This window comes from Bos javanicus, chromosome 11 (assembly GCF_032452875.1).
Source record: "Bos javanicus breed banteng chromosome 11, ARS-OSU_banteng_1.0, whole genome shotgun sequence".
Taxonomy (NCBI): Eukaryota; Metazoa; Chordata; class Mammalia; order Artiodactyla; family Bovidae; genus Bos; species Bos javanicus.
The window spans coordinates 71,019,778-71,046,022 of record NC_083878.1 but is presented as its reverse complement, the minus strand read 5'-3'; the positions used below and the strand labels follow the sequence as shown (position 1 = coordinate 71,046,022).

The 26,245-nt window shown below is 49.1% G+C and overlaps 1 protein-coding gene across 1 annotated transcript in view; it reads left to right on the top strand.

The window, feature by feature from the left end:
* The window catches only part of PLB1 (phospholipase B1), a 157,774-nt gene that overhangs the window by 113,264 nt on the left and 18,265 nt on the right, over nt 1–26,245 (top strand). Inside the window, exons 35-50 of the mRNA XM_061432953.1 lie at nt 4,180–4,223; nt 4,680–4,788; nt 6,309–6,360; nt 6,745–6,825; nt 7,381–7,446; nt 8,395–8,495; nt 9,412–9,493; nt 10,157–10,261; nt 11,278–11,373; nt 11,925–11,996; nt 18,132–18,197; nt 21,791–21,851; nt 22,402–22,460; nt 24,054–24,121; nt 24,365–24,408; nt 24,625–24,724. Of these exons, the coding sequence (XP_061288937.1) occupies nt 4,180–4,223; nt 4,680–4,788; nt 6,309–6,360; nt 6,745–6,825; nt 7,381–7,446; nt 8,395–8,495; nt 9,412–9,493; nt 10,157–10,261; nt 11,278–11,373; nt 11,925–11,996; nt 18,132–18,197; nt 21,791–21,851; nt 22,402–22,460; nt 24,054–24,121; nt 24,365–24,408; nt 24,625–24,724 (1,206 nt within the window). The remainder of the gene's footprint in view (nt 1–4,179; nt 4,224–4,679; nt 4,789–6,308; nt 6,361–6,744; nt 6,826–7,380; nt 7,447–8,394; nt 8,496–9,411; nt 9,494–10,156; nt 10,262–11,277; nt 11,374–11,924; nt 11,997–18,131; nt 18,198–21,790; nt 21,852–22,401; nt 22,461–24,053; nt 24,122–24,364; nt 24,409–24,624; nt 24,725–26,245) is intronic.

The window sequence follows — 26,245 nt, the reverse complement described above, 5'->3', positions numbered from 1 at the left end:
AGAGAGAATCAGATGAAATGTTTCTTTCAAGGAAGCGAGAGGGAGCAGTGTGCGCTCATGCAGGCTGTGGCAGCCCTCTGCCGGCCCTGAGGACCGTCCTGAGAGGAGGTTTTTCCTGGGTGAGCGGCATCCTCACTCAGCCAGGAGCCACCCACAGAGAGGACGCAGGTGTGGGTAGTGTGGGGACATCACCTAGCGAGAGCTGAGCTACAGGCCTCCCAGTGCGTGAGGTCCCATACACCTTCAGCCCCCTTCTGGCGGGGGGTCTCTGAGGAACAAAGTCAAGGTTGCCTCCTTTTTTGTTTGTTTTTTTTTTTTTTAGTCTCATTGATTTTATTGTAAAATATTTCAACCCTTCAGAAAAAAATACAAAACAACATGATAAACACCTGTATATACATCACCCAACTTTCACATAATAGGTATAACTGATATTCCCCTAGTTCTTTTTCTAATCTCAATTCCCTCTTTTTTTTTTAATTTTATTTTATTTTTAAACTTTACATAATTGTATTAGTTTTGCCAAATATCAAAATGAATCCATCACAGGTATACATGTGTTCCCCATCCTGAACCCTCCTCCCTCCTCCCTCCCCATACCATCCCTCTGGGTCATCCCAGTGCACTAGCCCCAAGAATCCAGTATCGTGCATCAAACCTGGACTGGCATCTCGTTTCATACATGATATTTTACATGTTTCAATGCCATTCTCCCAAATCTTCCCACCCTCTCCCTCTCCCACAGAGTCCATAAGACTGTTCTATACATCAGTGTCTCTTTCGCTGTCTCGTACACAGGGTTATTGTTATTATCTTTCTAAATTCCATATATATGCGTTAGTATACTGTATTGGTGTTTTTCCTTCTGGCTTACTTCACTCTGTATAATAGGCTCCAGTTTCATCCACCTCATTAGAACTGATTCAAATGAATTCTTTTTAATGGCTGAGTAATACTCCATTGTGTATATGTACCATAGCTTTCTTATCCATTCATCTGCTGATGGACATCTAGGTTGCTTCCATGTCCTGGCTATTATAAACAGTGCTGCGATGAACATTGGGGTACACGTGTCTCTTTCCCTTCTGGTTTCCTCAGTGTGTATGCCCAGCAGTGGGATTGCTGGATCATAAGGCAGTTCTATTTCCAGTTTTTTAAGGAATCTCCACACTGTTCTCCATAGTGGCTGTACTAGTTTGCATTCCCACCAACAGTGTAAGAGGGTTCCCTTTTCTCCACATCCTCTCCAGCATTTATTTGTAGACTTTTGGATTGCAGCCATTCTGACTGGTGTGAAATGGTACCTCATCAAGGTTGCCTCTTACCCACTGGGTCCCAAGTGTTACTGGGGCTGCAGGAGAAAGACAAACCAGAGGGGGAGGAGCAGGAGAGTGGAGGGTATTATAGTCGAAAAAACACGAGGTAGGGGCAGCTTTACTTGGTCTGAGCTAAAGGAGGAGGCAGTGTTGTCGCATCCTCGTGTGGGAAAACAGATAATAAGATAGACAAGCCAGCCAGCAGTTGACAGGTGAGCTACCCCTGGTGTGGTCAGGGGAGCAAGGTGACCTACCTAACTTCACAGTTACTGCGCAGATTCCCAGGATTCAGATACACACAGGCCATCTTCCACTGAACGTTTCTCTCTACAGCAGTGAAAAAATCCAGCCATCGATGTTTCTTCCTATGAGTGAGGTCTAGTAAGGCCTGATGTTTTAATCTTCTGGTTCTGTTTTCAAGGCCTCATATATTCAATGGCTCCTGTCCCTTTAAACCCTTTATTCTAAGTGTTTCAGAGACCTGCCCCAAAACCCACATGTGTTAAAAGTAGAGTTTCTTGGTCAGAGTCTAAGAGATACTTTGACTCTTCATAAAACATGTAATGTTTCCCAAAGTGTGTTCCATAGAACACTAGCCCTGATCTTTGTGTTTTGGGGGAAATTTTTCCTACTATATCCTTCCTCTGGGAAATTCACATGCATATAAGCACATTAAAGGCTCTGAGAAGCCCGACAATGAAGAAATCTATTTAAATTGTGTCTGTTTAATCCAATATTTCCCTTAATCCCAGAACTCTTTGTTCAGAGTACCTGGTAGCATCTCCTGGGAAATGTCCATGTAGTAGACCAAGCTGAGAAAAAGCAATTTTCTGAAGCCATTAAAGCTCTGGATAGGAAATAGGAAATTAATGATTCCAGGTAAACTAAGAATGCAATTTGAGCCTCTTTCTCCAAGGAAACAAAGTGGAGGGAGTGGACCTCATGGAGTCAGACTAGAGAGAAGAGTTCTTGGTAGGTGGGTAGCTATGAGCAGGCCTTTCAGGAAGAGGTTGGGCTGTGAACATTTCCAAGGCCCCTTGGCCTGTAAGAATCACACAGCAGTGAAAGGCCCCAGCTCTGGCTAGCTTACTAGTGTGCCAAATCTGGAGGTCTTTAGAGAATTGCCTTTCCTTCAGTTGAAATGTTGGCTTGATTGCTCATTCAAAGGACCAAAATAAAATTTATTTATCACAAAAAGCATTTCTTTGTCTTATTAATTAGGAGTTCAGCCTCACATTATTGAAACTCCTTTGATAAATGTTATCAAGCATCAGTTTTGCATTTCTCTGCATACTGTGAGTGACTCTGGAACAAAGCCCATCCTTTGAGCTCATGGTGTAATATGAACTCCATTCATCTGAAGGGTCTTGTCTAAACTAGCTGTTTCATGTGGGTCTGTTTTCTTTCATGTTTCCCATAGTTCTGATCAAAACGAGGGTTTTCGTATTTTTGTTTCTCCTTATTTATTTGTATAATTCTCTCTTTTCTCCTGGAAATGGGTTCTGAGAGATTTCTGTAGCCTATTGTCTTAATCAGCTACCACACTTTGTAGAACAAAGATAATTTTACATAAGAAATTGCAATAGAACGTACTTGATGTGTATGCATTTATATATGTTTCTGTGTTTATAATTTTTTAGCTTTTATATGTTTCTAGAAGGAGGAAGGGAGGCAGGGTTAGAAGACAGTGATGGGAGGAGGTATAAATCTTTGTCATTTCCTGCCAAGTGAAAAATGTTGTGATGAAGTGCTTTTGGTCCAAAGAAGGAAGGCTCAGGAAGCAGCTAAAGTAGGAGCTTCATGCAGAGTTGGGAAAGGATCAGAAGCTTTAAAAGCAGTGCCCAACCAAAGGCCAAGTTCAGTTCACACTGGATGGGAGTGGGGGGAGATACCTGAGTGAGAATAGAAGGGTAGAGTTTACCTGGCTGCTTTTTCTCTCCACCTTTTGAGGATCTTGACCCTTTGATTTAAGCCCTTAACCCCACCCTCGTATAAAATAGTCAATTTCACTCCAAGCCTTCTCTTGAATGAAGAACAGCCATAACTTTGATTCATGGCCCGTCCTTCGAAAGTCTACACTGGTGGGCTGAATGCTAACACTGTATTCTCTGAAACCTCTTAGCCTGGAATAATATACTGGGATGGAGGAGGGAGTCACAGAAGAAAAATAACAGTAAATATAGTACATCTGAACAGTGGACTTCATTAAAACAGAAATACTTCTCCCCTTGCCTCCCACATGTGTTCAGTTTAAATGCATGAAAGAAACTGAAACTTTGAGTGTGTCTTGAAGTTAGATTTGAGGGCCATAAAACTAGATTATATGAAATTAGATCAGGTGTTGAAAGGCAGTGAGAGGCCATCCCCTGAACTTTCCAGTGGAATTTACCTGTCCACTGGGCAGAGAAGAGCCTATCCATTTTCTAAAGGTTTCCAGTTCAAGCTGGTTTTTAGTTACCTTTATGGTTTTAAGTTTCCATAGAAAGTTGATTAACCCCTGTGTGCCTCAGCTTCCTACTCTGTAAAATGGAGATAATTCATCTACATCCCAAGCTTGTTTGGAGATATGAGATAACTAATGTAGAGCATGGCTGGGTGCATAGTATAGAATCAGCTAAGTATGCGCCTTCCTGATTTGCAGAAGAAAAAAAAAAGCCCTCAGATCTCACCTTCAAATCCTGGATTTAGAGGAGCCAGCCTCTTGGGGAATTCACATTTTTTTCAGAATCCCTCAAACACAAAGAGGTAGCTCTGGGACATGACAGATGCTGATGGTGTGGGTGTCTTTAAAAGATGGGGGCACTTTTCTAGAAAGCCTGTACATTGATTCAGTCTCTCTCACTGACTTGCTCACTTTCTACAGTTCAGGAGGGGACAGCTCCCTGGAGAATGTGACCACCTTACCAAGTAAGTAACAACCAGTGTCTTGAGTGTGTCCACTGGGTCCCTCTGATGCCCAGGCTTCCTGAAAGTGCCTCTCAGCTAAGAAAGAGAGAAATGACATCTTCCTTATGGACTGCCATTGAAATGAAAGGAGAGACTTGTGGACAGGCCATTGAAGGGGCTGGAAAAAACTAGGTTAAAACCCTGGCCCTTCTATATGCTGGCCAGGTGACCTGGGCCAAGTTACCAAACACCCTGAGCCTCAGATCTCTTCACCCAGCCCAAAGGATATGAAGATAGATGAGCCAGAGAGTATGGCTGCACTGCAAAATATAAAGAAAGAAAAGAAAAGCTGAGAGGCTCTTGCTGCCCTGGCTCAGCCTGTCATCAAGTCATCTGAGGCCTCAACTTCTTTCTGGGGCATACTCCACCTCCCATCCTAAAAGCTCTCTGTGTCCTGTGTACCCCCTTCTCTTCCAGATATCCTTCGGAAGTTTAATGGGAATCTCACAGGCTATGCGGTGGGCACAGGAGATGCCAATGAGACAAATGCATTCCTCAATCAAGCTGTTCCTGGAGCTAAGGCTGAGTAGGCATTTTTGGGGTGAGGGAGCTGTTGGGTAGGGAGTGGGAGGCACATCATTCCCTTCAAGGCTGTAATTCTGACCTGTGTATACACAGGGGGCCTTTACGGCAATGATTGGAGAGTCTCTTGGCCATTCTCTTCGCTGGCTGCCTCTGGGACTGCAGGGAGGCTGGATGGCTGGATCTTGGACAGAGACCATGATCCTAGAGCCTGAACTTGGTCTTGCTTTCCTGGGAAGCATGTTCTAATCTTCCAGCTACCTGACCCACCATATCCAATTTTTAAAACTTACCATGGCATAATGGTATTCTTTCCAGTGCCTCATAAGTGGCAGTTCCCCTCATGGATCAGGGAGTATCAACCAAATGGATAGACAATACAGAGTCTCCATGTTAGAGGCTGCTTAGAGGAGCTGCTTAGAGGAGTGGTGAGTCATGTCCTGTCCTTATGCCCATTGTGGGGCTGCAGGAAATGCAGTTGAGAAGCTAGAGGCATCTGGCGCCAACCACTCAGCCCCCCAGGCTGACCTCCAAGGAGACCCCTCCTCCCACACCCCACTCCTAGAGGCTTCAGCCACCTAGGTCTCCTCACTCCTGGCAGCCTGGGAAGACCCTTCTTGGTGATAGAAACAGCCAAAATGGTGGTACACGTGGACCCACCGCCAGGTGCCCGGAGACCTCTGGTCTGTGGCTCCATCTCACACTAAAACAGGGGCCAAAACTAGTGAGGAGCTGAGGGTGCCTGAGAGCTAGTCTTTCCGTGAATCACAAACCCAGGTATGTGTAGGGTGTAAGTTTACTACCCCACCTCTTTCTATGTGTGTGCACTCAGTCACTTCAGTCATGTCCTCTGACTCTTTGCAACCCTATGGACTGTAGCCTGCCAGGCTCCCTGTCCATGGGGTTCTTCAGGCAAGAATACTGGAGTGGGTTGCTATGACCTCTTTCTAAGAGAAGCATTTAACTAAGTTGTGCCATTACCAAAAATGACACAACTAACATATACCTAAGAAAAATCACAGCCACTGGTGGGGGGAGGAGGGGAAGAAGCAGCTGTGTCAATATGAGACTTTTAACTATTGTGCTTGAGCATCAAATGCTCAGCTTCCTGGCAGCCAAGGTAAAAGAGGAAGCATGGAACAACTTTCCTAGATCTAATTTCAGAGTCTATACCAGTCCTTTAAAGGAGATGAACAGTTTCCTGCACGGAATCATTAAAGACACTTTGCACGTGCAGTCCTAGAAAGGAAACCATGCGTAACAAATATAATTGGCAGTACCCTTGACTATAGAGGCCTGGGACAAACACACAGCTATAGTTTTGTGAAGGGTTATTTGTTGTAATAACTTCTCCAGAAGAGGCAAGTAGCTTCTTGTCCCTGAGCCTCAGGGTCTCTGCCAGTTCATGTTGACGGTGGGGGGTCAGGGGTGGGGTGAATGCCATGGAAGCCTCCAATTCAGGCCTTTTAGGATGAAAGATTTAGGGGCTCTTCCTCAATGGGACTGATTTCCTCTCCTCCTCAGGGAACTTGTAAGCCAAGTCCAGACTCTGATACAGAAGATGAAATCCGACCATGTAAGTCAGATTTATGATTATCTTTAAATACTAGCTTGCTAGCCCAGTAAAATCCCCAAATGGAATTGTTGGCCATGAAAACAGTGAGCCCTCAGTCCCTAGAGGCATTCAAGTGGCAGAGGGCAGCCTCTGTCGAAGGCTGCCTGGAGGAGATTACATCAACCAGAGAGAGGTTTGTCGCTGATCACAGTGACCCTGAAAGTCCTTCCTGATGCTAAGAATCTGTGGTCTATAAATAAATCTTTGAAGTGCTGTCAGCTCTGAGGTTCTGATCCTGTTATTTCAAAAGGGCAAGGAAGTTTTAGAGGTTTGAATGGATTTCCTAGAGCTGTGTTGTTTTTTGGTTTGTTGGAAATCATCAAGCGTTTTCCTGCCTCTGTACAGAGAGTAAATTTCCATGAGGACTGGAAGGTCATCACGGTGCTGATTGGAGGCAGTGATTTATGTGACTACTGCACGGACTCGGTAATGGGGGCGGGTCAGGCCTACTCATTGCTCTTGACTTTGACCTGTGGGCCCTAGAGATCCTCTTTGAGAACAGTCCCTAGAATTAACCTCAGGATTGTCCAAGGATACCTGTGTGTGTGTGCATGCACACACAATTCACACACATGCACATGTACACACACACACTTCTTTCCCCGGCCCCTCAAATTTCTGGCCCCACCTCCCTGTCCCATATAGTGTGAGTCAGCAAGTGGCACATATACAGGGCTTCTGGTCCCCTCTCTTACAATTCCTGAAAGAAAGAGAAGAAACAGTAAACCCCAAGCAGTTAGAAGTGGGACTTGACACGTCCTGCTCCTGAAGTAAAGCTCCAGCTGAAGGTTGCAGTCTTCTGTCTGGCCCAGCGAGTACCCAGCTGTTCATCTCAGATTCTGACATCATGAGCTGGTCACAGTTGGAGGCCAAGGGAGAACGAGTCCTTGGGGCTGGAGCTGGGGGTCTGGGGGAGAACCCAGTTTTGCCTGCTCCCCTGTCTCCCTAACCAGCTTCTCTTCTCTCTCCTGTCTCTTCCAGAATCTTTATTCTGCAGACAACTTTTTTGACCATCTCCGCAATGCCTTGGACATCCTACATAGAGAGGTGGGTGCGGGCTCCCACAAACTTGACACTGCTCAAGCATGGTGGGGAGAAGAGAGTAAAACACCCCCTTCCCAAGGAGCTAGACAAGGACATGGGCTCCTGCCCTTTCCATAGTTTGGGGGTACCCCCAAGGAAGCCTCATGCTATTTGGGACCAGTTCCAAGGGTCTCAGGCTTGAAGGGCAAAGCAGTGTGTGCACTAAGCATCCCCTCACCAGTACTGGGAACGTTCTCTGGTGGTGGCAGCTGGGTGGTTCACAGGCTGGGCACTGCACCCTGAGTGGCAGGAGTGTCTACAGCAGGCCCCTTTCTGGTCCTGCACTCAACATGTTCTCTCCCTATCCCCTGGCATGGACAAGACTTTCTGGCTGCCTGGGAGGGGCGCTCAGACAGCCAGATGCTTCTCTGGGTTTGCCACAACCCTGAGCCTGCTCAGCAGAGTTAGTCCAGGCCAGGCTAGAGGGAGCCCATTAAGGGCTTATGTCCTGGCAAACGGGGCTACCTCACCAAATTGAAAGCTAACTGATAGCTGAACAGAGCTAAGTCGTATTTGACTCTTTTGCAACCCGTGGACTATAGCCCGCCAGGCTCCTCTGTCCATGGGATTTCCCAGGCAAGAATGCTAGAGTGGGTTGCTATTTCCTTCTCCAGGGGATCTTCCCAACCCAGGAATCAAACCCAGGTCTCCTACATTGAAGGCAGATTCATTATGAGCTGAACCCTCAGCATTTAGACCCAAGACTGCCATGTTGGCCCACTCTAGGAGGCCCATTCACACTGCTGCCCATGTGGGTGGCACATACTGCAGGGCTCTAGGTACTCACCTTGTGCTGACACCTCCCAGAACCCCACTCAGGGACCCCGGAGCCTGGTCCCACTTCTCAGGGTCCTAAGGCAGCTGGTGAAAGAAGCTTCCCAGGCCCTCTCTCACCCAGAGCCTCGCACATAGGTACCCCGGGCGCTGGTCAACCTTGTGGACTTCATGAGTCCCAGTATCATGAGGCAGGTGTTCCTGGGGAACCCCGACAAGTGTCCTGTGCATCAGGCCAGGTAGGCGGGTGCTTGCTGATCTGGTTCACGTGGTGGGAACTCCTCCGGGTCTCTGGGACTTGATCTGTCCGTGTGCATCTATAAAGGGGTCTGTGCCAGGACCACCTCCTTCTGGGAGTTCGGAGTCAGGGCTCCCACTTCCCTGACCTCAGGGTACCACTGAACCTCTATGATAGGGGAAGTTGCTGGGCAGAGGTCAGGGCTGGGCCACACGCTAGTGTTTGAGAGACAGTGCAGCCCAGCCTGTGAGAAGGAGTGACATACAGATGTGTCCACACACGGTGAAACCATAACAAAAGCAGAGCTCACTTACCTTCGTGGGGAAGAAGTGACCTGGGGAGCGCCACGCAGAGCTTCCAGTTGGGAGTGTTTTGTTTCTTAAGTGGAGTGAGAAGGACACAGGTGTGTGTTTTATTGTTCCTCCTGCATTACACATCCATTTATTCACCTAACAAATGCTTTTTAAAGTCTTACTCTGCACCAGGTTCTGTTTTGAGTAGAGAGATCTTTTTTAACATCCGGTAGATTTTATGAGTGTGAAATAATTCATCATAAAACAAAAAGGAACACAGCAGGACACTAGTGTGAATTCCAGAGGTGTCTGGGGACCTGAGCAACAGAGGCTCGCCAAAGCATGCGTTTGTACTTATTTTTAAACACTAAACATGGGCTTCTCATTGCCTCAATGCATTTGTTCAGTGTAATTTGTTGAAGGCCCAGGGCCCGTGGTCCAACACTTAGTACTTTGTTAACGTGAGAGGGTGCCCATCCATATATCCTCCCCTTGTGCCTCCCTGGGTCAGGCTTGAAACCTGCCCCTGAGCATGTGTAGCAGAGCCTCCTGCGAGCCACTCCCCCACCTCCACCCTGACCGCAGCTTTGGCTCTGGGTCCTTCTGTCTCCCCTCTTTTTGCAGCATTTTGTGCAATTGTGTTCTGACCCCGCGGGAGAGCTCCCAAGAGCTGGCCAAGTTGGAGTCCATCACCCGAGCCTACCAGGTAAGACCAAGAAGGTCTCTCCTCCGCCTCAATCAGCACACCAGCCCAGAGCCCCCCTGGGGAGGCTCATGGGAACGGAAGAGCTATTCAGAGTTTGAGAGGCAACATCACCATCCAGGCAACTTCCTGGCTTAGGTATCTCAGGCACCCAAGGCAGATTCACAAAGGAACCTAGGTGACAAAGTCCTCATGGCTGAGCTGTCTTGCTGGCTCAGCCCCAACCCTTGGCCTGACAAGGGGAATAGCCCTGGTTGTCCCATGGGACTGCCTTTCCCTCCCCTGTCCCCCAGATGCCCAGCTGCCCCTGCAACCCCCCACCACTCCAACAGGCAGGCCACGAGCCAATGAGGGTGTTGCAGGTCCCAAGCCTAGCGGCCCTCTGGAGACCTCTCCTAGATTGCTGTTCCTTTTGGGACTTCCTGCTGGCCCTTCAGAACTTGCAGTCCACTTATAACCAGGACCAAAAGGAGGCACAACCCATTTCCAGTTCTCTGGGAAGAGATTTGTCATCAAGTATGTTTGTGTTCTCAAGAGAAGAACTGAGTTAGCACACCTGTTGAGGGAGATGGGCACAAAGTCACTGCCCATCACCCCCAGCCTTGCGCTAACGGGTACCTGGAGCTCCCAGGCCTGTGCTGAAGATGCCCACGGGTGTGTCCCCAGAGCAGCATGCGTGAGCTGGTGGAGTCCGGTCGGTACGAGACGCGGGAGGACTTCTCTGTGGTTCTGCAGCCCTTCTTCTACAACATCCGGCTCCCTGTCCTGGCGGTAGGCTCCCTGCCCTCCCTGACAGGGCTCCCACAAGGAGGAGGAAATTTAAAGTGGAAACGCCAAGTGCTTCCACAGACTGGGAACAAATGGGGCGGACCCAGGCAGCTCTCTAGCTGCTGCTCTGGTGGCTGCAGCCTCCTTGAACATCAGAACTGTATTCAAGAGGCAGCCCAATGTTTGATGTTCTCATGACTGCTCTTTGCAGCCTCCATTTTACTAAGTACCTACTACATGCCAGGCACTGTGCATACCATAGGTAAAATCTTCACAATTACCTTCTGAGGTGAGCTTTATCATCCCCGTGTAAGAGAGGCTCAGAGACATGAAGAATCCTTCCTAAAAGCATGCAAGAAATAAGGGACAGAGGTGAATTTTGAACACGTCCGACTCCAGACTGTTCACTTTCGGCCCCATCCCCAGCACTGTGGCTGTTGTTTCTCTCCCTGGCTCTGCTCTCCACCTGACTCTTCCATTCTGAGCAGAAGGGCTCTGTGAATGGGCCAGGGTGGACACTTGGGTCTGTCCACCTGGGCCTCCATCCCAAGGGCCTGGCCTACCAGAAGAAGCTTTAAGCACCGAGACTTTGCCCAGGCCTGAAGCCCTATTCTCCCCATCAAGCTCACTGGGACCAACTGGTCAAGAGTTGGGAAATAGCTGTTCCCAGCTGGCTGGCTAAGACTTCCTCAGGGACTAGGATCTTATTCCCTCATCCATGGCATGGGTTGCATAAATGCGCCTAAAAATATATATAGCACTTTTTAAATTAAATAATGGGAATTGTGAGATCCAGAAAGCAGGTTGGGGGCTTGGGGTCACTCAAAGTTGTTGATCTGTGGGACTACTCTGAGCCCTCTCTCGAGGTGAGCAGGCCCTTAGGAAGCCGCAGGCTGGGAGCGCCCCCCAGGGATGTGGGTTGTTGAGAAGTCCACTCCAGAGGGCAGGCCTGCCAGTGAGCCCCACTCTCCACCCTCGGCACCAACAGGATCTTAAGGATGTCTATTTCTCTCCTTCAGGATGGGCGCCCAGATGTGTCTTTCTTCGCCCCAGACTGCCTCAACCCAAGTCAGAAATTCCACTCCCAGCTCTCCAGGGCCCTTTGGGTCAACATGGTAAGATGAGTGGGGTTTCCTGATTCTCTGGGGTTCTAGTCTAGAGCAAAGCACCAGCCCCTCCAGAATGGAGCTTGTTCTTGGCCTCCCTTTGCAAGCAAAGTGTGGAGGAGAGCGACTGGCGCCTCTGTAGAAATCGATGTAGAATGAAAAATACAGAGTCCTTAAGATTCCTGGATCAACCACATCCTCTCCGACAGGCTTTGAACTGATGCAGGACTCTTTACATGAATACAAGGCAGAACCCTCATGTTTATTCAGTATTTTCTATGTGCCAACAACTCTGCTAGGCAGTTTAAGCCATGTTTATCTCATTTAAGCTTCTCAACAGCCCTGCAAGACTTATAAGTTTATAAGGAAGCTGAATCCTACAGAAGCTGAGAGACTTGCCCAGTATCCCACAGCTGGTGACGGCAGAGCCAGGAGGAGAAGCCAACCTCCCTGAAATCAAGTTCTGAGCGTTCCCCCACTGCAGGATGCCCTGCCAGGGAATGTTCACTTCAGCGGAGACAAATTAATACACTCACAGCTCTCTTTTTCTCCCCCATCAGCTTGAACCACTGGGAAGGAAAACAGATACCCTGGATCTGACAGCATACATACCCCTCTCCTGCCCTGCTCAGGTAATGCTGCTCTCCAGAAACCCAGAGCTCAGGCCCTGCCCATCTCCCTTTACACCGCCCCCAACCCCTGACCCCCGACACCAGCACTTCTCTGTCACCCATCTTGCCCCTTGCCTGGGAGCAGATGGATTCAGAGGATGGAGGGGAGTAGAGGAGAATGGAGAGGGGAGAAGAGGGTGCAGAAGCACCTCTGTCTTTGGGAGAAGCAGGTGGGAGAGGAGGCCTGAGCCCAGCAGAGGGAGAGGAGCAGGGTAACAGGAGGGGAATTAAGAAGCCAGAGGTAGCTAGACCGAGCATTTCAGCAGAGACACGTGGGGCCAGTGGGAAGGTCCACCTGCAGGTTGGTGGCCTAGTATGAAGCCAGCTGAGCTCAGAAGTTGCAGTTAGTCTCGTGGAATCTGGATTGGGAGTATCTGGCAGGAAATTGGTCAAAGAGGAAAGCCCTAGAGCCACCTGGGGAAGGGACAGGCAGGACCGGCTTTGAGATAGTTGGAGTGAGGCTGGCCTGGGCTCATTTTAAGGAGGAAGATGTAAGTGGTTGTTAGACCTGATTTCAGGCCTAGGAATGGGGCAGGTACACATGCCCTTTGCCTGCAGCTCCCTCTTCAAGCCTCTGTCTTAAGGCTTTTTAACCAAATAAGGTTGAGGCCAGAGAGCCCTCAACAGCAATGAAAGAAAGACAGCCTGACCCAGTCTGGGAGGCCGGGTTTCCCACCTGGGTCTGACTGTGTCACCTTCTCCCAGCCTCCCGACTGAACAGAGAGAGGACCTACATCTCCCCCTTGTGTCTGCCAGGGGTCTAGAGGCAGTGGGCACCCTTGCCTGTCTGCTGCCTTCCCCACACCAGTCTCGGACCCAGGCTCAGCCTTGGGTACCATTAGCCTCACCAGGCGGGTGGGTTGAAGGGATGCAGAAGTAGAGGCAGTGATAGTAGAGGGCTCAGATGCTGGGTCCAGGGCTCAGGGCAAAGATGACCGTGAAATGATGTAACAATCAGTGTAGCGTAGATGCCTCTGGTCCAGATGGTCAGATGCAGGCTGAAGGGGTGGGGCAGAGGCCTAAGGGCCCTTCTGTATCACGTGTAAACGCTTAAATTGCTAGATCCTGAGCTTGTCCAGCGCATTCTAGGGGTAGGGCCAGGCAACCTGGGTAGTAGAGGCATTTGGGGACTCAGAGTGGTGGCTATAAACCATATGGGGGGGGTGATGTTTCAATATTTTAACAACCATATGGCCGTACTGAACATCAGCCATGGGAAACCCTCTCCAATCTGCCAATTCTCCTTCTATTTAATAGTGAAAGTAATAACAACCTAGTCCAGGGAGCCATCCTTTGCTCTCTTTCTTTCTCACAAATATCTACTATATACCAGGTTGAAGCCTAGGCTCTGGGTCGGGTAGAGCTCTGTCACCACTGGCCTCAAGGCCGCAGACGAGGCAAGGAGCCCCAAAAGGCTAACTGCCTCAGCCAGAATCTCAGGCCACTCCTGAGGTGGGCTCCGCTCCTCCTCCTGGACCAGCCTGACTGAGCTGTCGGTGAGCAGAGGAGAGCAAATCCAGCCTCCTGGAACCATAGAAGCCCCGCCTGGGAGAAGCGGTTGCCAGGCAACCCCGGAGCCCATTCCAAAAGATCCATCTGTTGGCCGGCCCAACTTCAAGGCACCAGGCACTGTGGAATCCTGCACTCCTCAGGTCCCATCTGCTCCCTGCAGTGTGCCATGGAGCTATATAAAAGTCCACCAGCATCTCAGTGTGAGCTGACAGGGGCCAGGCAGCACATATTTTAATCCTAGCTGAGTCTAAACATAGAGGCAACAGGCAGGACCCAGCGGGGAGGAGGGGCTGAGACAGATGCAGGCACCGGGGAGCTTCTTTCTCAACTTCCTGCCTGCTCCTCCCCCAGCTCCAGTCTAGGGCAAGTGCATTCTGCCCAGCCAGGTCCGGCGCTTAACTGCACTCTGTGGATTTCTGTTAGACTTTCAGGTTGGACATGTGATTTTACGGGCAACTTTAGCTTACTTGCTCTGTGAACCGTGACTGTGGTCCCCTTGCTGCCCCTCATCACCTCTCTGCCCACTCCTTCCCTAACCCAGGGCAGCTGCCTCTGGCCCCTCCTCAGGCTTTGAAGAAATGGGCTCAAAGACGGGCAGAGTCCTTTTTCAGCTCTTATTTTTCTTGCCCTTGAAAAGCATTTGTCAGAGTTAACCACCTCCTCCATGAATTTATTCCTCCCTGCATTCGTGGACGGAAAACCACCTTGACTGCTCTGCTTTTCTACTTTCTGCCCTGTCCCATCTCCTTTAATGACCTCCTCTTCCCTTCTCCCAGCCTCAAAAATGTGGACGTTCTCCAACTCAGCCCTCTTTTCTCTTTCTCTACACAATCCTCACTCTGAGATTTGTCCATTTCCAGGGTTTCCTGTTAAATTTCCTTGCCTAGGATCTCCCAACCTACATCTTCATTTCTTATTTTTTTCTCCAAACTTGAGCTATATTTCTAACCCTTCAGAAGTCTTTCTCCCTTGGTTATAAAGTTTACCCAGAAGACAGATTAAATATTTGGTCAGGGTACCAACAAAATAGAAAGACATAGTGAGACAAACAGAAATAATTTCAAGTGACATTTCATCATTCAGTCTTTCCTCTTGAGAAAAACTGAACTTTGTTGGATTCTCTTATACTTTATTGTTTAGTGATATTTCTATTTTAGCATTACATATGCAGGGCTATTCTCTTTTGAATGCTTTGGACTTCCAGATCTCCCAAATCTGCCCTGAACCCATCATCTCAAACTCAACATTCATTTAGAAAATAATTTTTGAGTAAGAATGTCAAAATAGGACCAAAATCAATGTCTTCCCAAACTCCCTAATCCTGAAGACTTCCTCTGTCTGTCCATATTGTCGTGGTGGTCACAGTTCTGCAGGTGTGAAACGTCAGGCCCCTCACCTGATAGAATCCTTCCTAGGCCTTCCTCTTCCCACTTCCACCAGCCCAGTTCAGGCCCTTGTCACTGTGGGTGTTAAAATTCTTACCTACTTCTTTCCGTCATAAAGCAACAGAGAATTTTATAACTTTAGAATCTCAGTGGGGAGGGCTTTGGAGCCCTGCTGATGCGATCTCTCGTATACTTGAGTTATTCTACCACATCCTCCCAGGCTTCCCATGTGGCACTAGTGGTAAAGAACCCACCTGCCAATGCAGGAGACATAAGAGATGTGGATTCAATCCCTGGGTTGGGCAGATCCCCTGGAGGAGGGCATGGCAACCCACTCCAGTATTCTTGCCAGGAGAATCCCACGGACAGAGGAGCCTGGAGGGCTACAGTCCATAGGGTCACACAGTTGGACACAACTGAAGTGACTTAGCATGCATGTACCACATCCTCCCAAAGCACGCAGAGGCTTATGGGCCCTGCTTAAACCTCCACACTCTCAAGGCAGTGCATTACTAACAGCCAAGTGGCTATCCATTAACAGGTTGTGGAATCAGCCTAGTAGGTCATGTTTGGGATGGGATGATGGGATGGGATAGAAATGTCAGTGGGTACTCCTATGTCCTCCTCCTCTTTACCACTACCACCCTTCCCTGGATCTTCTCAATTTCCTCAACCATTTATGGCAGACAAGTATCCCAAACCCTGCCTCATATAGTAGGTATGAGTCCTTGGAATGTGACCCCGCTTAAGTCAGTGCCTGGGCCTGACTATACACATCTGGTTTGGTCCGAGCAGCACAGAACAGAAGAACACCAGCTTTCCTTCACTGTGGAAGTTTACACCTGTAAACACTGCCAGGATGCACATGCCCTTTTCCAGTAGCCACTGACTCATGTCGCTGACTCACATCAGTGGCTGACCAGGCTCTGCCCCCGGGCAGGCTGCACCATCTTTTCCCAGCTGTACCGAGGAGAACAGTTCCTTGTGCTGGCATTCAGCGGGCTTCGCTTTCTGCTTACTGGCATTACCAGCCTAGCCTAGGAGAGCCAGCAGACTAAGTGGACTCCCTTTTCCCTCTGCTGAGCTCCAGGCCTTTCACCCAGTCTGACTCACGCATGCACAATACAGCTGACGATCAATAAAATAGGCCCCAGGCACTCGGCCACTTGCCTGGCCCTGTCCTGGACCTGTTCTCATTGTTCCTTCTCCGGCCTCACTTCCCTCCACATTCCAGTGTCTCCCTGACCTCTGACCTCTTAGTTCAGTCTCTCCCCTCTGGCCCTTCCCTCTACCCTTGGGTCCTGTGATGAAATAAACTCCCTGGCTTGACTTTCAGCACATGCAGAAGGGCAGGTGGAGTCTGCCCTCCGGTTCCTCTTATGCTAGCTAATCTGAGAAAAGCTCCGGCTCCCAGGCCCTGTGCCCAATCAGGGTCTTGGGAAGTGGGGGGAGAATAATGAGGAGTGACCTACCTCCCACCGAGTCTCATCTTTAAGGACCACATGTCCCCAGACCCTGCAGTCCTTCCTCGGCAATTACTGCACTTGCTGGACACACTGTTCTTTGATGCTTCGCTACCCAATACTTGTCATGTTTTCTGCCTCACTGAATTGTATGCCTCTGGATCCTCCCTTCATCCAGCACCTAGAACAGAGCTCTGAACACATGGGGTTTTACAAAGGTGAGTCAGCTGTTTATAGGATGCTACGTGCCCTCAGCTGCTAGGGAATCTCAGGGGACAGGGGACACTGAGTAGCCTTGGCCGGAGACAAGTCTGGTTAACCGTGGTGACATGCTTCTGTAAGGTCTCTCTCACCTTGCACTGTCACAGATGGTCCAGGGCACACTTCCTGCCCTTGACCCTGAGTGCTCCTCTGGCCCGTGTTTCAGGGGCCTGGACTCAGACCAAAGGAGAGGCGTGGCATGCCCCAGGGGGCAAGGTCTGTGCTGAGGTAGATTTCTTCCTCCAAGCTAACCGCTAAGACCACCTCCTCATCCCTCTGTCTGGCCAGCAGGTCTTTTGCAGGCCTGACCCCGGTGTGAGCCGTGGAATGAGGGCATTGCTGGTCAGGAGGCCTGATGGATCAGGCCCAGCTCTGCCCTCAGTGCACTTGGGGCAGGCCCCTGCTCCCCTCTGCACCTCAGTTGCCCCTCACCTGTAAAGCGGGATCACTCAGGGTTGAAAACTCAGATGCAGTGCCAGGCTAGAACATGACTGTGTGGGTGGGATGGACAAAAGACAGTGGCAGGGCAGAACTGAAGGGTACACGCTTCTTGTGGCAGCATTCAGGGTTGTCGTCTTCTCTCCTTCTCCTTTTTAAACACCTTTCAGGCCAAAATAAAGCAGATGGGCAATAGGCTTTCAACCCCTGGAACAGATATCCAATGACATCTCCTCCAACATTCTGGTTCTTCCTACTTACTCCCATATTATTCCCAGATTTTCAGACTGTGGCCCTTCTACTCCACTGAACACGACTTGTGAAGGTGTTGACAGCCCTGGGCTGTCTGGGCTGATCTCTGTCTTACAAACTTTTTCTTGCTTCACTATCATTTCCATATTTTTCATTACCTGCTTTCCCCTGCTACCCCTCTGTCTACTTCATTCTTCCTTCTTTGACTAACTTATCACCCACAATGGAATACACTTGGATTCTTGACTGGGCATGTATGAAACCAGTGGTGAAATAGATAGGTGGGCAGGGAATGAAGAGGCTGTTTCAAGAGAAAAAAATGCAACCAGCGTTTGTGAAGCCAACCCAAAATGGGTAAGGGACATAACTCAAAGGAGGCAAAATCGTAGCAACAGATGTTAAAAATACACTGATGATCATAACATATTTTGGAGAAGAAAAGATCCCTATAATATCAATCTTTTGCCAGAGCAATGACAAAGGAGAGAAGGTCATTCTGATGATTAGGGAGATGTTCCATTGTCAGGGTGAAAAGGAAAGCACAGAACCCTGAAAAGAACGTGGATGGAACCCTTTTTAGTCCTTTTATTGTGCACCCCTTGTCAAAGCTGTTATGTAAAACCCTCTAGGGAATGAATGAAATTCTGTCTGTGTGATTCTTTCTATTCAAATGCAGAAGAATCATGTTAAATGAACCTAGAGGACAGGACTGTTGGTATTAATATTTCCTAAGCAGTCTTCCAGGCTGTCAGGTAACTTCTCCCTGTGGTTTCTTTTCCTCTTAGATTGAGCCCTTCTTGCGAACCCCCCGGAACAGTAACTACACATACCCGACCACGCCCGCCATTGAGGTAATAACTCCTGACACATATCTGCCTGTCTCAGAGACAAACCGTTTCCACCCCCCGCCCCCAGCGACTCGGGGAGTGGTGCGGATTTCAGAGAAGTAGCTTAAGCAGAAACGTACCCTTCTTACCTACTGGATATTGGAATGTGAAACAAAGGCTCCTGAACCACAGAGTCCCAGGATTGTCCTAACTTGTTCTCAAGTGTTTTCCTGACGTCAGCAACTGATAGAGGAAGTGTCTGTGGATCATTCTTCTTTGACCTTTGCACAGACATCATTTCTGATCAGGCAGCTCAGCCTTTCAAGAAGGGATGAGGGGGAGGCAGCGAGTATAATGCACATCCATTTCCTGTAAGGTGGGAGCTGAGTAGGAAGAGCCTCAGTTCCAGGGGCTGGGCCCCCAGGAAGCTGATGTATATGCAGGTGGGTCTCCAGGGCCTGTCTGGTTCAGGTCAATCATTCTAGCTCTGAGGATTTAAGGCCCATGGCTTTAGGGACAGTTGCTGCAAAGATGGCCTGGAAGATCCTGAACCACACCAGGCCTTGTGGGACAGGCTTGGTCCAGGCCACATCTGTCGGCCACCTGGACAGGGAATCAATCGCCAGTGTCAGCTGAGCACCTGTGGTTTGCCCAGTCTTGTGCTGGGGGCCAGCAGAGATTCAGAGGAGTGTCAGACATTGTTCTGTCCTCGGGAGTTAAGAGATTCCAGACTGGGCACCTCCTGTGTGTCGGGCACTGTTTCAGGAAGATAGAGCCGTAGAACAGACAGATGGAGCCCATCCCTTTTACGGACTCTACAGCCTACTGAAGGAGGCACCCGATAGACAGCGAAGCATAGTCATGTCAGAGAGTAAGGACAGTCTTGAGAAAGTGCGATGGGACAAGGAAAGCACATTCTGGTGAGCTGTGACCAAGACCAGCGATTGCAGAGGCTCAGAACTGGGGCTGAGTTGGGTGTATTTGAGGGGAGAAAGAAGTCAGCATGGCTATGGGCGTGCGAATGAAGTGGAGAGTTGGGGTCATGAGATAAGCGGGGTCATCAAGGGCATAATCGTACAGAATCTGAACCCCTGAGAAAGAAGGTTGAACTTTGGTGGAGAGCTGTGGGAAGCTCTTGGAGGTTCTAGGAGAAAGTGGTATCATCTGGTTCACCTTTTTAAAAGAGCTCCTTTGACTAGTGTGGAAAATGGATGGGGGAGTAGCAGGAGTGATTGAGGAAAGACCTTTTATAAGCCAGCTGAAGCACTGAGACTAACTTACATGAAAATATTGAAGAACTGTCGGATGCTCAGCTCTGAGATTCAGGCCACATCAGCTTCATGGCTGGGGTAATGCCATGGTTCAGCGTCGCCGAATTCTCTCAGGCTCACATTAGCCCAACAGAGGCTTATTTCAGGCCAATCGTGGACCAAAATCCATTAGAACTGAAATGTCAGCTGCATCTTGTCAGTTAGGCTTTTATTTATTTATCTAACATGTGTGTATTTATTGGATGCCTAAATGGTGCAGGTGCTGTGCTAAGTGCCAGATATACACTGATGAACAAAGTGGTTCTGGCCCATTGTCTTTGATCTTAGTCTCACATGCCTTTGCTTCTGTTGCTGGAAGAGTGAAAAACTCAGGCATAGAAAGTGATTTTTTTAAAACACTTTGCTATTTAAATTAGCACAGACGGGCCACATCAACATTACTTGAGAACTTGTTAGAAATACAGAGTCCTGGGTGGCACCCCAGTCCTGCTGACTCAGGACCTGCATTTCCCAAGACCTGCAGGTGATCTGGGTGCTCTGGCATAGGGTGCAGCCTCTGCACCCTAAGCAGTTCTTCCCTTGGGACAGACGAACATGCTCCAGTTCCGACCTGCGTCTGTTCCCCTGCAGGGGATGGGCTTGTCTCTGGCTCATCATTTCTCTGAGATGTTTCTAAAGCACTCACGGCTGTAGAATTATTTTAAATTGCATCTTCTCTGGATATTTGTCATCTACACACAAACATGTTCTTGATTTCAATAGAACCTCCACACAGAATGAGGACTCCATCAAAATGACTAATTGAGCAGTTCCTTGGAATACTCATTTACATCAGATTAAGCAAATAATACGTAAAGGAAGTTGCCCTGTTGCTCCCTTGTGAAAGGAGTGTTTTAACAAGGTGTGTCCATATCAGCCTCTGATCAGATGAAAGAGACAAAGTTCCAAAGGTTTGGCAACCACACACCTACAGAATCAGCCAACCAGAAAACACCTATGTGTGTGGAGCCCTACTATGCACTCAGCACCGGGCTTGTGCCTCAAGCCCCTCTGGGGATGTGCAGGTGTCTGGGACACTAGGGAAGGATGTCTGTTTCTCTCCCAGATGCTATGCCCTCTGCTTCCTACCTCATCCCCTCCTCCAGCCCTTGGAAAGTGTGCTCTGTATTCCAGAGTCAAGAAACTGTGACTAAAAGTATACAGGTTATGGGCTTCCTTGGTGGCTTAGTGGTAAAGAATCTGCCTGCCAATACAGAAGATGTGGGTTTGATCCCTGGGTAGGGAAGAACCCCAGGAGAAAGAAATGGCAACTCACTCCAGTATTCTTGCCTTGGAGATCCTATGGACAGAAGAGCCTGGTGGGCTACAGTCCATGGGATTGCAAAAGAATTGGACATGACTTAGCGACTAAAAAAAACAAAAAATCCAAGTTATAGACTTTAGTTTATACACATGCAAGGAACTGGTTGGCTATTAAATACACAAAAAAGACATACACACATTCGGAAATGATATACAGAAACTAGAAACTTTGCATTTGTAAAAATTTCACATTGCTTTCCTAAAAATATTGTAATTATTGTTTTGGTCCTAGCATGGTAATTAGTGTCCATTAGTTTCACGTTAAGCAACACCACCTAAAGCCATGTGGAGCCCTGTGGTTTCCCATGGCGAGGAGACCTAAGACAGTAGTTTGCAAACTCTATGCAATGATCACCTGGGGAGCAACTAAAAGGCATCGAATCCAGGTGCCGCCCCAGACAAAGTCAGAATTTCTGGGGACGAGACCCAAGCACTGTTTTGTGCATGGGGAGGTGGCAAACACCCTTTTCCTCTTTGATTCCCCTCTCACTCCATCCACAAGCCACAGCTGTTTGCCTCACATGATCCTCTACAGTGACATAGTTTTAGCTAAGGAATTCTTGGTGGAGACTGGACGAAGGTTGAGGAGGCATTTCTGTTTATGTTGGTGTCTATAGAGAATCTTAGGATAGATTCTAGATTAGTGAAAGTGAATGTGTTAGTTGCTCAGTAGCGTTCGACTCTTTGTGACCCCATGGACTGTAGCTCACCAGGCTCCTCTGTTTGTAGGATTCTTCAGGCAAGAATACTGGAGGGGTTTGTCATTTGCTTCTCCAGGGGATCTTCCCTGGATTTAACATGAAAGAATCAATGACCTATATCCTGGATGCCAGTGTCCCTCAGCTGCCTATGCCGGTTTTCATCAAGGCACCACGTTCAGGGAACAACTGTGTGCGGGGGAAGAATTCTGTAGCTAACCCTTCTTGGGCTAACCTTCCTGCACCATGAGTGTCTGCTGTTGTGTGTTTGCTTTTGTTGATTTAGAACTGGGGGAGTGACTTCTTGTGTATGGAGCAGAATCCTTCCAACAGTGTCCCCACGTCAGGTGAGTATAAACGTCATCACCCCCTTCAGTCAAGGGCTAAGTGTCAGGTTGCTGGGAGAACCTACAAGCACATCTTAGAGCCTTGGGCAGGCCTTGCTGATTTCTGTGCACTGTAGACCTTGATCCTGGGCAGCCCATGACAAGCTGGCCTGCAGCACTGCTGGGCTCCCAGGTACTCCTCAAACCACACTTCTCATCTCAACTTATTCCTAATGGCAACTCCTCAGGCCTCCCTGCCTAGTGAGGTAGGTAGAGTCAGGGATGGGGGTCCTCTCTGCCTGTGCTCATGATCCCCACAGCTGGAACTTTCTTGGACCCCTCAAGAATGAATTGGGCTCCTCTCCGGATGGCTAAGAGCCATCAAGCCCATTACCTTCAGTGCCTTGGTGGCTCTGGATGCATGGAAGAGACAAATTTTCTAAAGCCTTAGGCTGGAAATAAGTGTAATGGGGATGAATGGGATGAAAATGGAATCTCAGGCTTCTAGTCAGGTTAACTGTTTAAAAGGAAGACCTCCACCAACCATCCATCTCTTTGCCTGTCTCCTTAGTCCATGAGCTCCGACCAGCAGATATCAAAGTGGTGGCTGCCCTGGGTGACTCGCTGACTGTGAGTACGGAGTTGAGCCAGGAATCAACTCTTCTTCCACACTGGCTCTGCGTTCAGCATCTAGCTGACACTGTCGAGAACCTACCTGTGTCCAGCACTGAAGCACAGCCAGGCAGCCACGAGACATTAGCAGGCAATCTAGAAGCCCTGCCCTCCACCCTTCCACACCCCTGCTCAAACACCACCTCCTCCCATGAGGCTTCCCTCCAGCCCCAGATTGAAGCCATCCCACCCCTTCTTCCCCACTGTTCCCAGGCATTCCATCTGTATGTGCTAAGGTACTTATCTAAGTCTGCCTGGCATCACTAGGGAACTCATCTCCCTCACTCTCTCCTCGGGTGGTGGGTCTACCCACAAACCACCCAGCTCCCCTCCACCCCATTCAAAAGTGTGTTCTTGGGGGCAGAAGGGACCCAATTCCTGCACATAGTATAGTTTCACTAAAGGAATTATATTGGCCAACCCAAGATTTCGCTACTGCTATGTGTGAGACAGTCTGCTAGCTTTTCAGAGGGAAAAGAAGTATGAGATGTGGTCTTAACCCTCTTAAAACTTGTCCAGCTGGGGAAATAAAAAACTTACACTGAAGGAGATACCTATCCAGATAGGTGACAAATAGGACTCTTGAAATCAGGTATTCATGTCTATAGAAAAACAACTTCCCTGTATGTGTGTGAGTGCGTCTTAATTTTCATACAAACATGGGGAAAGCTGTGGAAGGATACACATCAGGCTCTTAACCATTCATCGGCTCTGGTGGTGTGTATATGTGGGTAAGGGGTGAGGAGGGATGTGGAAGCTGCAGCAGGAGGCAAGGTTATTAAAGTAGGGGTAAATTATTAACTAAAAAATCCTTGTATTATTTCCCTGGTTCACTTACTTTAGTAAGTTTCAAAGAGGAATTTCTCTTTTTTAATAATAGGGCCTTTAGGTAAAGCTTGATGGAGGAGGTAGAAGCTGACCAAGGTCTTAGGGAATGAACTGGAGACGTAAGGGCTAGAAAGGAGGAAGTTTAGTATTCCGGAAAGGGATGGAGTGGCTGTTAATAGGCTGCCCCAAAGCTCTCATGCTTCAGATCAACTTGTTTAGACCTGAAGGTGTGTGTGGACAGGAAAGGGGGGTGAACAAGAAAGGAAAGAGGGAACCAGGTCGTGGTGAGCTCAGAATGTTGGTGAAGGGTCAGAGTCAGGGGAAGCGTAAAGAAGCAGGTGTGCTTGGAGGAGCAGGTGGGAAACTGAGTGAGAAGGGAAGAGACGCTGGGGGCTGCGGCCAAATGGATCCAGAGCTGTCCATGGCGAGGAGATGAGAGTCTCACCAGGGAGTATGGCAGAGGGAACACAAAGGGTTGGAAGCCAGAGAAGTTGGGGAGGAAGAATCTTACTTCTTCCATGACTTGGTTACTGGTGGTGTGTGGAAGGTTGGGGAGTCAGGACAACTCAGAGATTAAGCAGCCTGGAGAAAAACTGGTACCATTTTCAGAAAAGGTAAATCCAGGTCCCAGCTGCTACACCAGGGCCAGAGGGGCTCTCCTCAGTGCCCCCAGCCTGCCCCGGACCCAGCCCAGCTCTACAGCCTTCTCTTTGCCTTTTTCAGACAGCAGTAGGAGCCCGACCCAGCAACTCCAGTGACCTCCCCACATCCTGGAGAGGACTCTCCTGGAGGTGAGGGTGTTCTCTCATCTCTGCTGATGATGCTCCCCATACAGGCATGGGTGGTATGTTTCCCCATCACTCGTCAGAGATGAGGCCAGGTACCCATGGCCCAACGCTGGGATGCAAGGGGATGCCCTGATGCTCATGCTAGTCCTAAGGGGGATGGGAATCCTGCCCTGGGGCAGCCTCTCTGGTTCTGACTCAGAAACATGATGACCGATGATTTTAACAAATGTGCTTTCTCTTCCCCAGCATTGGAGGGGATGGCGACTTAGGGACCCACACCACACTTCCCAGTAAGTAGCAACACAGAGAAGCACCATCACTGTGGCCATAACAACCCCTCGCGGTGGCCAGGGCCCTCCCCTGAGCAAGGGAGGAGAAGGTTATCTATAAGGAGGGGGAGTCAGACCACCCTGAAAAGACCAGGAGCATCCGGTCCACACCTGTGCCCCAACATTGTATATCCATCTCCCTCTCACCTGTGCACTCTTCCATCTCCCCCTTCAAAGACATTCTGAAGAAGTTCAACCCCAACATCCTCGGCTTTTCCACCGGCACCCGAGAGGAGACAGCAGGGCTGAATGTAGCCACAGAAGGGGCCAGGGCTCGGTGAGTAGACGGGGGTACTGGAGGCAGAGGAGGGCAAGGCTGAGAGATCGGGGAGGAGAGAAGGGTGGTGTCTGAGCAGCACTAGTGGCTGTGGACAGAATCCTTCTGCTACCCAGCCCCGAGCTGCCCCTCACCTGGATTAACTCCTGAAATCCTCACCCACTTTGAGATGGGCATTAGCATGAGGACCCAGAGGCTTAAACCGCTTCCTGAACAGCCCAGGGTCATCAGAGCAAATGCCCAGAGAAACCTGGATGAACCAGGCTGAATCAGAGCCTTCGCTCTGCCTGCGGCACTGTTAACACCTCTCAGGGCAGTGGGAGGAAGCACTTGAGGGTGTCTGGACGACAGGCAGGTGGCCGGGGCCCAGGATGCATCCTGCTGACCTCAGCTGACCTCCCTACCCAGGGGAGGCCAGAGTCGAATGCGTGGGGGACTCTCGGCACCCCTGGAACACAGAGCAGAGGAACACCCCACAGAGGGCCACCCTTCCTTTCTCTCCTCTAGTCCTGGACTCTGAAAAGGCTGTATTTGACACTAGGGAGTTAGGTGGTAGAGCCCCTAAAACACCGAGGCAGTTGTTTGTTTTCACTTGGATTTCTGAGGTTGACAACAATCCAGATAATTAAAGTTGAAATGCCTGACGGAGTTCATTGATTTTCTGCACGGAGTGTGCTGGGTCTTTGCTTTGTAGAAGGGTTGCTGCAGTCACATCACCAGGGAGACAGAACCGGCTTGACTCACTCTGTTTACAGGCAGCATTCCTTTCAGACACGGTAAGGAGGGCCCCACGCTCGCTAGGTTTGAGTCTCTGAGCCACAGGAAGCAATGTCAGTTCCTCAGTGTCATAAGCAGGAAGAACTTACTTTTCTGTGAAAAATTGGGCTGCCTGGGGCTGTAATATCAACATCTAGTTTCTGGTATTGCCATTATTATTATTATGATCATTATGATTTTAGGAATATCATTATAGGGCTCAGGCTTCATTAACCAGGAATTGGTTCTTTAGTCTGTTGACGTTCGCACCCCCTTCCCCTTTCTTGCTTCACTTCTCTTAAACTGCCTTTTCTATTTCACTGCTACTTGGTGCCTCCATGAGAACAAAGAGTGGCGGGGGAAGTGGCCAACACGTGCAGCTTCTTGTTAGGATCTCAGAGGTCCCGTGTTAGGGGAAGGGACAGCAAGCCATTAGTCAGCTTAAGTAAGCAAGAATGGAGCACCGTTCTGTGAGCCTTCCTTATCTTCACTGTGTCATGTGGCATGGTGTGGAAAAGGATGAGTTCACCTAAAGAGAGAGATGAATGCCACAGCAGAGCAACCAGGATAATGAGACCTCCAGTTAGATTATCTATGTCCAGCCATTGCTGGCTCTGTGACCTTGGGCAAGTCACTTGGTATCTCTGAACCTGAGTTTCCTCATCTATAAATGGAGGTAATAATAGTACCTACTTCTCTTGGCTGTCACAAAGATTCAATGAGACCAATAACCCACCTAGTTTATAATATGTATGCAAAAAAAAA